We start from the raw sequence: 13,391 nt of genomic DNA, 5'->3' as shown, positions 1-13,391 counted from the left end.
GCTTGATGTGGATTCTTAATCATCTGGATACATAAAAAGGGGCACTAATCCATAAACAACCCAGTGAAAACCAACAGGGAAACAATATACTTGCTGGGTACTAATCTGGATGGCAAATGGTTCTGAGGTTCTCAATTTGATAAGGATTCTTGCTACTATGCCATTATTATTCACTAGTTTCACTAGATTGATTGGACAGGCAACCTAGGGACGAGCCTCTGGAGATGCAGTTTATGGTGCTAAGGCTTTGGTTGGTTTCAGACAGACCATAATTTAGATTTCTATTGGTTTTCCTCAACAAGACTGTTCGTTAGGATGATACCTGGACTGACCTGCTAGAAGGATCTTTGCAGCTGCCTTTCTAGCAGGTCTGTTTATTATCACTAAAGATTGTCTTGGTTGAGATACACTGGATAGTTCAGTGATAGTCTCAGCATAACTTATGTTTTTACTTGGTAAGATAGCAAGAGCTGCACCCTAAAGCTTTGAGGCTCTACAAAAACAAATGCCCCCTGAAAAGTAAAATTTGTTACCTGCAACTATCAGTTAGCTAATTAAATATAATTAAACCAGATAATGACCTAAGTATTGTTTCAAAACTTTTATATAAATACCACGATGAAGAATCTGAATAAATGATATCCTGGCTTAAATTACTTTTGCTCTTGACTTTCATTTTTAAATTCTCTCATCAGCCTAAATCACCCTTTTACTTAAAAACAAACAAACAAACAAACAAACAAACAAACAAAACCTCACACCAAAAAATCCCCAAAAAACTCCCAACCCTCTAAATCAACAAAAACTAACTTTGTGCTTCTCGGTGTGCGTGTACATATATATATATATATATACACACACACACACACGACATATATATATGTAAGGTTCCCACATTTGAAGGAAAACACCCACAAACTCATCTCATTTACTTTAAGCCCCAATTCCTATACTCTACTGTAAATTTTTAATTATATAAAGCTGCTGATGAGCTAAGGCTACTATATATGTGGTTTTACCACTGATGTCTGTATTCATGTGCTCCCTGAACCATTTATAGCAGTTTCTCACCTCACATACTAATACTGAAATATTTTTTGCTTTGTCCCCTATCCACCAATTTGGTATTTCCATTAGATGCTATGTAAGAGAGTTACAGACCCTTGCAAGTTCTTGGCCAGGCAGTAGGACAGTCATAACATTAGCCACTTCTAAAGAACTGTTACACTAAAACATTTCATCTCGGGCTCTCACTGTGCTTTTATTTTAAATGTCACTAGAAAAGTTTACTTTGCAGGACTTCAGACTGCTAAACTGAGCAATGACAAAGAAGCATATTAAATTATAGTCACTATAAAGGTGTAGCAAGTTATAGCATTTGGCAGTTGTCTTTTAAGAATGATATTCAGGAATGGGGCAGTATTCTTTTCCTAGATTTTTTTTTTTTTATTGGCCGTCAGCACCTGAGGGCTGGAGGGTGAGAGAGAGAGGAACCATCATGCTTTAGACCCAGCTGGTAACTCGGCACCATGCAGCCGTTCGCTCACCCCTCTACCCATCCTCTCCAGGGCAGGATGGGGAGGAGAACTGGAAGAATGTAAACCCCACAGGTTGAGATAAAAACAGTTTAATCATAGAATAGTTAAGGTTGGAAAGGACCTTAAGATCTAGTTCCAACCTCCCTGCTAATAACTAAAGTCAAATATAGTGATAGTAGAAAGAACACCAATAATGATAATACAAAACAACAAAAGAAGAAAGCTCAGAAAACACAAGTGATGCACAAGGCACTTGCTCACCACCCGCTGACCAATACCCAGCCCAACCTGAGCAGCGATCGGTCCCTTCAGGCTAACTTCCCCTAGTTCATATACTGGGCATGACATGCTGTGGTATGGAATACCTCTTTGACTAGTTTGGGTCAGGTGTCCTGTCTCTGCTTTCTCCCAGCTTCCTGTGCCCCTTCTCACTGGCAGAGCACAAGAGACTGAAAAGTCCTTAATCAGGGTAAGCATTATTTAGCAACAACTAAAACATCAGTGTGTCATCAGCACTGTTCTCAGACTGAAGCCAAAACACAGCACTGTACCAGGAAGAAAATTAACTGATACAGCTGAAACCAGGACACAAACCAAAAAGCCAAAGCCTACCTTCCCACATGTAGAATTACAGATTTATTCTGACTTCAAATGAAATGAGAGGAAAAAAAATTCACGAAATTTAATATTTGTAAAGTCTGTGAACATATGGGTAGCATTCAATGGCTACCTCATTTTCTTACTATTTATATTTTCTATGGGATAACTATATTAATCATTAATGTATATGTGTAATATAGACTTAATACTTCTTCCCTCTCAGAGTTTGAGTAGTAGGTGCTAGCTCTTATGAAAAAGCTTAAGATAAACAATCTGAAACAAAGGATGAAAATTATGTTTTCAGTTTACAAGATGCCAATACCCATTTTTGAAGGCCACTTTACCCAATGAAGGCCTTTGCCTTCATTGCTGTGTTTCCATTCAGGAAGGATTCAGCAAGTTTAAAAGCATGATTAGCAAGTAGAGGATAGCAAGTACTGAAGCAAACCACAAATGAAGTCCTCACACATCATGTTACAGAAGTAGTTGTCAGCCTTCTGTAATAGCTCGAAGGGCATATGATCCTGTTTTCAGAAGCATGTCCTTTTAGGTAAAGAAATACTTGTTTACAGCAGTGTTTGGTACACTTTATCAATTCCATTAGTTTTAAAAGCATAATATTAAAGTTACATAAGAGGCATAGTTAAGGTAACCTCTTTCACTATTCCGTATTAATCTATATTTACTTCGGATGCAGAAGGAAATTCCAATTGCCAAAACAAAACTGCAAGATGTCATTAAAAATAGAAAATTACAAAAGCTAAAAACAAACAAATTGCACAGCTGCTTTAAGCATAACAGAAAGTACATCTTTCTAGTCAGCAAATAGCACCTCATTTAGTATTAAGAGTGTATTCACTCGCAACACTGAAGTATTTTTTAATGGTTATATCAACCCATTCAAAAAATCTCTAGGAAAGAAAAACAGAAATGCAAGCCATGAACAAAAATTAGCTTTCAAACTATATTTTTTTTAAGAAGCTAGCACACCAATTTAGAGAAAAACAAACAAACAAAAAAAGACCAAAAAACCCCTCCCAAAAAAAAAACAAAAACCAAACAACCTGAGGGCTCACAGACTTTATTTACAGGGCCAATAGAAGAGAAAATCCATCCTGATTTTCTGTGCAGTTTTGGTTTAAAGTCCTGTTTTGCTAATATTGGGGTAAAATCCCAAGCCAATAGCACTAGAAAGCTTCATAAAACAGAAGGTCTAGCACTGCCCATTTATAGCCCTTCTGTGATTCCAACTTGAGAGAACTAGATGCTCAAGTTTCAAATTTATTTCATTATGAGTATCTCTCTTCTTCCAAATGAAAGAACAGTGACTTTCAAATCAATTTTATCTACTACATGGGACTGACTCAAGAAGACACTGGCTATACCATCTGCCAGTCCAGCTGGGATGTATCACAATCATTAGGGTTGGAAGGGACCTCTGGAAATCATCTAGTCCAACCCCCCTGCTAAGGCAGTGCCACCTAATAATACATTACTGAATACATACTGAAGAAACAACTAGGGTACAGGTAGGTTTGTTAGGCACTGCAAACAGAGCTTATTGATTCGATCCACTGAAAACCTTAGGATGTGGGGATGCTTTATTACAGGCTATCAGCCATTCCTGATCAAGATGACTAACAGCATCAAACTTACAGTATGGTAGGGAGTACTACCAACCCCCTTAAAACACTACTTTATGTTATATTATAAATAAATTCATAGTGTCAGGCATTAAGGGAGATAAATCCGATCTATGCTAAATATATCCTTGTAAAAAGACATCTGCTTCTATGAAGAACAACAAATACAGAAGAATCTTATACCTCAAAGACACTGAACTTAGTTTATCCACAAATACTGTGCCACTGAGTGACAGAGATTGCCCATCTAACAGAAGCTGAAAAGAGCTTACATGACAGCTGCTTTTTACAAGTGACAATAAATATTATACACTGAGTCACATGCAGGTACAAATTAGCATACTAAATTAAAACAGGATCATCTCAGCTGATTGAAAGAATGTTCTGTAACAAGAAGGTTTTTCTAGGAATTATTTAGGAGCAGTCCCAGTCCCAACACATTTGAACAGGAAAGGGGAAAAAACAATGCCAGAATTTTGGAAAAGTGTTCTCCCTCCCTGACTCCCAAACTTCAAGCTCCTCTGCTGTTGTCTCTAATGAGTTGACTAATAAGTACTTAGTTATACTAAGACTTTAATGTATAACTTTAAAAATTCTGAAGTAGGAAAACATTAGGATACTTCTACATATGATCTCTAAGAAACCCACACAAAACTATCAATACCACTTCTAGTCCCCATCCTTTTTATATTCATCATTTTTAAGCAAAGTGGCAATTACATGTGTGCACATAGTCAGGAATCAGTAACAAAAGTAATGAGAATACTCGTGGTACCTCCCCCTGTGTGCTGGCTAACACACGAAAGGTGATCAAAAAAAACTGGGCAGCCACCTCTCAAAGTTCTGTCAGAAAACCTTTACTTTTCCTGTTGGCCCATTAAAGAAATATTTCTGTAATTTTGTTATTATTGTTGAAAAAGTATTACCACAATGTTGAACAGCTTAACAAATCAACTTTTAAATAAAAAAAAACTTCACAAAGCAGGGAAGAAAAACGTCCAAAAACAACGCCTGATGAAACTGCTGCACTGGAAGCTATTACCAGTGTTTAATAAACCTACTGAAAAGTGATGGCTGCAACACAGTAGTAGTACTGAGCATGGATGAGTACTTACAAAGCTTTTTTCGATTTTTTTTTTTAGATTGGTTTCAACAGTGATTATAGTCCAACATTAGCCACACTTGCTGCCAATAAATCAAGCCATTTCTTGCACAGCATGAAAACTGGCCAATGCAGTTTGTATTTTATTATATTTTGATTTGTCTGTATTAAAACAAATACCTTTGAAGTAGAAAGAACCAACCTGGGCAGCACACGGACACAATGTGACAGCACACACAAACACGCACATGCTCCTCAAACCACGTTAGTCTTCTATTTGTTCTTCTGCATAGCAGAAAAACTTGAGGAGTTACGAATTCTGTTCTTGTTTGTCAGAAGTCACCAAGCCAATACTTTCTTAAAAATCAAAATTGTCTTTCCTTTCTACAGAATACTCAGTACACAGAATCAAGAGGGGTAAAATTTTAGAAGTTTCATGCCTTCTCAAGCCAGACCAGCTTGACCTAGAAGATGCTATCACTCCCAGTCACCTACTAGTGCCTTGCATGAAAGGTTACCAGTTACTTCTGACCCTTTCATCCCCCAGGTTAACCTCAACAGTGAAATGTATAAATGCTCCTAGACTATTTCAGCAACTGGCAACAAGCGCAAGTTTTAGCACATACCTTCCCAGAGGCAAAATAGAAAGAAATAAGAGTATACAAGGTTAAAGTTTTAGCTTTCTTTCCCTCTGGTTGTATTCTACTGTTAAAATATAGTATTTGAATTTTTAGAAGTGTTAGTTTTTTTCTAGAGAGAGAACAAGGTAATGCTTTGCAACAATCATTAGCTATTACCAAGCCACCTCTTCCTAAAGAAATAAGACTGACCATAAGTTATTATTCCCTTAATTCAAAAGGAGACCTCCACACCCCTATGACAAAACAAAATCCTACAACGATGCTTATTCCTGAGGCAAGTAACTTCTTCAAAGGCTGGTTAGGTCACAGGGAACATGTATGTCCACAAGATACTAAGTGTTGGCATAGCCAGTCCCCATACCCGTGCATTTTTTAGTGTTATTTGTTTGGGTTTTTTTTTCAATTGAATATAGGTTTGAGGCACTGGTAAACACCCTCCCCCCCAAGTATTTTACCAGAATAGAGACACTACTCCTCCACAGGAAAAAAAAAAAAAAAAAAACAAACAAAAGAACAACACACCAGTATACAACAGAATAATTCTTTGTTCACAACCTGAAGACACTTAATATCCTGGACTAACTACTGAAGTAAGATGTCAGAGAGATTCAACTGCTCTGGCAACTATATAATCTGATTTATGTTTACTAACAGGTTACAACTGAAGTTAAAAAGAGCAAATATGATTAAGCTTCCATTTAAGTGTTATAAAAGTGAACAGTATGTGAATCTGGCAACTCGAATAATTGCATTAGGGTACAGAATGACAAGGTGCTCTCACTTCATATATACTGTGCATTTCTGGTATCTCTGTCAAAAAAGAGACTAGAATATGGAAACAGAGAAGGAAACAGATAAAGTAATGGAATTCCTTCCATGTAGGGGAGATTAAGCAGGGCTTGGGAAAAAAAAATAAAATAAGAAGAACCATCTAAAGATGCCACTATAAAAAAATTCAATTAAATCATTAACAACAGGAAAGAAATTTTACCCAACACCTCGGGTAAGCAACCTTCTAAGCCATACACTGGCTTGGAGGATAGCATACCAGGATAGAAGACCTTATATCTACTGTGTTTCTGAATCTCTCAAGTATCAGCTATTGACCACACAGCAAATATGAGAGGTCCACGTTGCTTCATATGTAGCATGGCTCTTTTGATATTACATCAAGTAACCAAGGCATAGGTAGTGCAAGAAGAATCATGTGCATTCTTTCCTGTAAACATCTGCTTGGCAGGAATACTAGAGACAGGAAAATAGGCAGGACAGACCTTGCTTTCAAACACAATAGCATTCCTTGAGATTTAAATGAAGAGGCATTTACTTCAGTAGGTGCATGCTTCAACTACAGTTTAGTACCTCTGTACATGCTTATGGGCTTCTACTGTAGCTTTCAAACTGCGACAAGTCATTTTCACCAACTGGAAGCACGGGCATCCATGACCTAGCATACTGGGAATCACTTCAATCCCTTTCCAAACCTGTTGTACAGCTTCAGTCAACTAACATCTTTTTTCCCTGACTGCAACACAGAAACACACACTTGTTCATTTTTGTAAATATTACGTTTTTATCCATAGAAGTCCAAGGCATCATTAATTCAGTTAAGTGCTATATAAGTGTCTATAAATAAATTATTTGTGGGCTGCTGCTTATGTTGTCCCTGTTCTCTGAACAGCAGTTTCCAGTCCTTACAATCTTCCAGTTACATTAAATGCATATGCATTAAACACACTTAAAAAAAAAAAAGCAGAAAAAAGAGAAAAAGTGAACCAGCATATTTCCAAATTAACTCATAGTCTAGAAGGATTTTTAAAAAGCCATGTTAAAACACATGTACAAGGAAACAGTAAGACAATCTTATTCAAAGAAAAAGGCCTAAAACATATTAATAATGTGTTCCAGCATATTTCCATATTTACTAGTCTTCACTATGTTAAAAAATAGCCTCCTTTCTGATCACATAAGCACCACCTAATATATGTCATGATTACAGCCAGCCACATTATAATGTAAAGTCTGCATTACTATTTGCATGCAATTACTCTATTAATTAAGTTAATGAGTCAAGCACTCAGGTGTTCCAAATTGTATGGAGACTAAATAATGCCCACTGGGAACGGCAATCATACTATATGTGCCAGTCACATTCATAGAATGGTTAGGGTTAGAAAGGACCTTAAGATCATCTAGTTCCAACCCCCCCTGCCACGGGCAGGAACATTTCACTCTAGACCATGTCACCCAAGGCTCTGTCCAACCTGGCCTTGAACACTTGCCAGGGATGGAGCATTTTCACTTCTTTGGGCAACCTGTTCCAGTGCCTCACCACGCTCACAGTAAAGAACTTCCTTATATCTAATCTAAACTTCCCCTGTTTAAGTTTAAACCCATCATCCCTTGTCCTGATGCTACAGTGCCTGATGAAGAGTCCCTTCTCCAGCATCCCTGTAGGCCCCCTTCAGATACTGGAAGGCTGCTCTGAGGTCTCCATGTAGCCTTCTCTTCTCCAGGCTGAACAGCCCCAACTTTCTCAGCCTGTCTTCATACAGGAGGTGCTCCAGGCCCCTTATCATCCTCACAGCCCTCCTCTGGACTTGGTCCAACAGCTCTATGTCCTCCTTACGTTGAAGACACTAGAACTGCACACAGTACTCCAAGTGGGGTCTCATGAGAGCAGAGTAGAGGGGCAGGATCACCTCCTTCGACCTGCTGGTCATGCTACTTTTGATGCAGTCCAGGATACGGTTGGCTTTCTGGGCCGCGAGCACACATTGCCAGCTCATAGAATCATAGAATAGTTAGGGTTGGAAAGGACCTTAAGATCATCTAGTTCCAACCCCCCTGCCATGGGCAGGGACACCTCACACTAAACCATGCCACCCAAGGCCTCATCCAACCTGGCCTTGAACACCACCAAGGATGGAGCATTCACAACCTCCCTGGGCAACCCATTCCAGTGCCTCACCACCCTCTCAGTAAAGAATGTCTTTCTTATATCCAATCTAAACTTCCCCTGTTTAAGTTTGAACCCATTACCCCTTGTCCTGTCACTACAGTCCCTGATGAAGAGTCCCTCCCCACCATCCTTGTAGGCCCCCTTCAGATACTGGACGACTGCTCTGAGGTCTCCACGCAGCCTTCTCTTCTCCAGGCTGAACAGCCCCAACTTTCTTAGCCTGTCTTCATACGGGAGGTGCTCCAGTCCCCTGATCATCCTCGTGGCCCTCCTCTGGACTTGTTCCAACAATTCCATGTCCTTTTTATGTTGAGGACACCAGAACTGCACACAATACTCATGTTCAGTTTGTCATTAATCAACACCCCCAAGTCCTTCTCCACAGGGCTGCTCTGAATCACTACACCGACCAGCCTGTAGCTGTGATTTGGATTACCCAAGGTGTAGGACCTTGCACTTCGCTACTCTGAACTTCATGAGGTTGACATTAGCCCACCTGTCAAGTGTGTCAAGGTCCCTCTGGATGGCATCCCTTCCTTCCAGTGTATCAACTGAACCCCACAGCTTAGTGGTATCAGCAAACTCACTGAGGGTGCCTCAATCCCACTGCCGTGTTGCCAACAAAGATCAGTCCCAACACCGAATTCCCAGTCCCTTTCCCATTCTGCTCCTACTCACATATGATTAAGCATCATAGATAAGTAAACTGTAGTTTTCACTGAGAATTCTATCAGGAAGGACAACTAAAAAAGAAAAATGCATGTACACTACAACATATTATAGAATCATAGAATAGTTTGGGTTGGAAAGGACCTTAAGATCATCTAGTCCAACACCCCTACCATGGACTGGGACACATCGCACTAAACCATTTCACCCAAGGCTCTGTCTAACCTGGCCTTGAACACCACCGGAGATGAAGCATTCACAACTTCCTTGGGCAACCCATTCCAGTGCCTCACCACCCTCACAGTAAAGAGCTTCTTCCTTATATCTAACCTAAACTTCCCCTGTTTAAGTTTGAACCCGTGTTCAAACAGGTTCTCCTATTGAAATTCAAGTCATCAATTACATAAGAAAAAAGGCACCAAATCTGCCAACACAAATTACAAACAAAACTGCATATATGTTTTAGTTAACATTTAAAGCTCTCCACTAATCAACCACGGGAGCTTTACAATTTACCCTGAAGTACCAACAAGGAATAAGAAAATGAATTTTGGTCTCAGCAGCCTGTCATTCAGAAACTTGAGAAAATAAGCAGTCAACAAACTTACAGCAAAGATGCTGAAAATAAGCAGTCAACAAACTTACAGCAAAGATGCTGAAAATGACAAGTCTTACAGTTGCACAGGAACTAAACTTTTAGCCAAGACCTAATACTTTAACATCACAGCAATATTCTGTAAAGACAGAATGTATCACGATAAAGTACATCTATTTTCACCTCTATAAACATCTACACCAACAGATTTCTTACTTTATTCTATGAGCTTTCCTAGTAGCTAAGATTCCTCCACCAAAACTCAATCAACTCTTACCTGAATTTGCTGAAATACTTTTACATGGAGTTTACAAGTTTTAATGATCTTACTTTAAGATGCTAGCATGCATCTTTCTGCAAAGCAAACAAATGAGAACTCATTGAAGTGCATCAGAAAAAGTGTACTAAATATTCCCACCCACCTACCCCCAACACTCATTTCAGGAATGAGAAAATGGTAAAGCTGAACGTGTATTTTTGTTCTCAAACACTGCTTTTTAGTATCAAGACGTAGTTTAGAAGCTGAAATACACAAGCTTTTAAGTTTAGCATTTTGCATTTGGTCTGGTGTGAACATTTTAAATTAAATTTCAGAAACCCTCTGAACAGTGGATTTCCAAACTAAGCAAATCTATTAGTTCCAAGTTTCAGGATTCATGTGGGAAAAGGAGTGAATAATGATTTAATAGAGCTCTTTCAAGTCACTGCACCTTGCTGGTGAGCAAAACAGAGAGCAATGCAGAAGGAAGGGGGGGGGGGAAGAATCAGCATCAACAACCAAACTCCAAACAAACTCCACTGTATATCTATAAAGTCAAATCAAACAACAAAACAACTGGCAGCCTTTGATTAAGCCTAAGGTCTCCTAACAATAAAACAGGCTACTGACACTTAGCTGACATACCAACATAGATACTTTGAGAGAAGAGAGCACTGGGAATTACAGAAAATGCTAAAAACCGCAGCCTCAAACCTCACAATAAGACTAGAAAAGTAAGATGGATGTATAGCTTAACCAAAAAGAAAACATGAGTATTTAAGGCTGCAGCAAGCAAGCATTTACTCTAAATAAAATTAACTTCCTCAAGAGCATGTTCTCTTAATTTTTGTCAAATGCCAGAGCAATAGTTCCAACAACCACTTTCCATTAAAAACCACCTGTCATGTCAAAATTACAACCACCTAGAAAAATTCAGAACACTCTTCAGAAGTAATGACAAATTTAACTGAAAAAAAACTTACATATTTTAGTAATACTTACCTCATGCTCTTGGTTATCTTGTCCATCTTTGCCACTTTTTCCACTCTTGACTGATTTTGCAGGTTCCTTTAAAAAAAAAAAAAGTTTTCAGTCTCAGTTATTTTGAAGAAGAGATCTAGACAGATTTTTCAAGCCAAGAAATTAGGTTTTCTTTAGACACCCTCTAAAAATACCAAAATTGATAGGACAAAAATTATACAGTTTTATTGGAAGATCTAAATACTGAACTATCAATCTCTACAAAGCTGCTTTAAAGATTTTTCATCTGCAGGAAGGTTTTGGAATTTTATTTATGCCTCAAAATTCATCCATGAAGTACACAAAGAAAAGCTTTCACGCAGATAAGTAGGCATGGACAAATTCAATGCAAGTGATTTGAACCATGCCTAAGAACTTACCCTTACTGTCTTTGGTTTTTAACTTCAGGAGTATTTATATTTAGTTTAGCTTTGAAACTAGCATCAGTGCCCGTTTTACATTTTATTATTTGCCTGTTCTAGGGGCTAGAGAGTCTAGTATAGAATCAGGGCCACAACTCAAATTTCTCCCTCCCAGCATTATATTTAACTTGCACCCTTTACCCAAAGCATATTTTTGAGATTCGTTATCCTCAGAAAGTAAAGTTTCAATGTTTTTACTATCAAGAGTGGAAAGAATATTGAGAAAAACTTAAAACAAACCAACCCCCATAAACTGTAACACCTAAGCTCCCTACATCTAAAGTTAAAATGTTGAAAAACTAAAAGACAAGCAGAAGTCAACTGAAAATAGAAGGTCTAGAGGGAGATCAGCTGGATGAGGCAGACTGTAATAATTCACTGTTTCTGACTTCCACTCATATGGCTAATTGTCACATTAAATTCAGTACAGTTAACTTGCTGTTGGATTTTGAAGTTTTCTGCAACCATTACTTGTGCAAGATCCTTTCGTGACTGCCAGAAAAGCCACTCCCGGGAGTACCGGGGAAAACGGAGGCAGTGCAGGGCCAAAGCTAGATCCTTTCCCACTGTCAGGCAAAGGAGGTGAAAGGATTTCGAGTGGCGATTAGTGCTCCGTGAGTGTTCACGGTGATCCCCAAGCACAACTTCAGCTGCAGCCACAGCCACGCAGCTGCGAAACTTCCCGGGACGGGGACCGGGAAAGCAGCTGTGGGGCACCCCCACCCTCAGCCCTGCCATGCCGCCATGAAAAATGCCCCTGCACCCCGAAACACACGCGGCCCAACCCGAGGTAGGGGACCCCACGTACCAGCTCAGCCTCCCGGCTAGGCACAGCGGAGCACACGTTTTCCCTCCCCTCCCTCCAGCACTCCCCCGCACGCCAAAACCACGGCCTCTTTCCCCTGACCCCCTCCCTCCGGCTGCCGCCAACTCTGCGCCCGGTCTTCGAGGGCTCCGCTCCCCCACTTTGCCGGGCAGACCCCAGGGACTCGACGAGACGATACCGGGATCCCCTTTCCCCGGCGGCCACGGCATCCCCCAGACTAGGCCTCACCGGGAGGTACCCCTTCCCCAGCGCCCGGCTCCCGGGGGAAGTCAAGGGGCCGGCATACAACAGTGAGGGGACTGGGCGGCCCATCGCCCGGTTCTTTCCAGCGGCAGGGAGCGCCCCGCCGCCGCCCCCCTCAGCGCTGGGCTGCGCTCGCCACTGCCGTCCCCTGCAGCGCTCTGCCCCAGCCCCTCCTCCCCACGGGGCCTGGGCCCCACAGCTTCCCCACGCAGGGCCCAAACCCAGCCACGAAAGCAGCGACTCACTTTTTCCTTCTTGTTTTTATTCGGCATGGCCGCCTCACGCACCGCGGCCGGAGAGGCGCAACCGCCGCGGACCCGCTCCGCGCTGCGCCCGCACCGCTGCACCCCCCAGCCTCGACTCTGGCCCTCCCCCCGCCCCCTTCCTCCTCCACCCCCCGCCAGCCGTGAGCGGGCCACTGCCCCCCCATTGGCTGCCCTTGTCACGTGACCCGCGGCTCCCAAAACGTCACCTCATAGGCCGGGCTTGCGACGGTTTCCAGCACCCTGTCTCCTGTCACGATCACGGGTGGCGGCGGCGTCAGCGGCGACAGGGACAGGGCCGGGCTGGGCCCCCAGCTGTCCCCCTCCGCCCGGGCTGCAGGGCGGCCGCGCGGCTCCAGCCACGCCTTGAGGTGGGCCCTCAGGCTAAGCTGTTTCGCCCCAAGCCCCAAACCCGCCGCATCCCTGAGGGGAAGCAGGGGGGAGCGTTGAGGTGTCTCCACCGATAGGATCCGCCTCAGCCGATGACACCCCGTGGCAAGTGCGGGGTCCTTGCAGCCCCCCGGGAGCGAGATGTCAACCGCAGCCCGCCCTTGAGTTGAGGGGTGCGGGTTTGGCCGCTATGGCTGCAGGGAGAGGTAGGACCCGCC

General features: G+C 41.7%; 1 protein-coding gene across 5 annotated transcripts in view; it reads right to left on the bottom strand.

The window, feature by feature from the left end:
• Nucleotides 1–12,887, bottom strand: part of PPP2R5C (protein phosphatase 2 regulatory subunit B'gamma) — an 88,003-nt gene extending 75,116 nt beyond the window's left edge. For 3 of the 5 annotated variants that reach the window (XM_080619007.1, XM_080619008.1, XM_080619009.1), the window contains exons 1-2: nt 12,766–12,887; nt 11,012–11,077 (exon numbers count right to left, since the gene is read on the bottom strand). In XM_080619007.1, the coding sequence (XP_080475133.1) occupies nt 11,012–11,077; nt 12,766–12,792 (93 nt within the window). In that variant the 5' untranslated portion in view covers nt 12,793–12,887. Of the gene's footprint in view, nt 1–10,027; nt 10,105–11,011; nt 11,078–12,765 lie in introns of all 5 variants that reach the window. The other 2 variants (XM_080619010.1, XM_080619013.1) reach the window with 2 other exon arrangements.
• Between the last annotated feature and the right edge of the window lie 504 nt (nt 12,888–13,391).

Source organism: Psittacula echo (assembly GCF_963264785.1).
Source record: "Psittacula echo genome assembly, chromosome: 5".
In the NCBI taxonomy this organism is placed as follows: domain Eukaryota; kingdom Metazoa; phylum Chordata; class Aves; order Psittaciformes; family Psittacidae; genus Psittacula; species Psittacula echo.
Note: the sequence above shows the minus strand (reverse complement) of the source record. Positions and strands in the feature narration are given on the sequence as shown.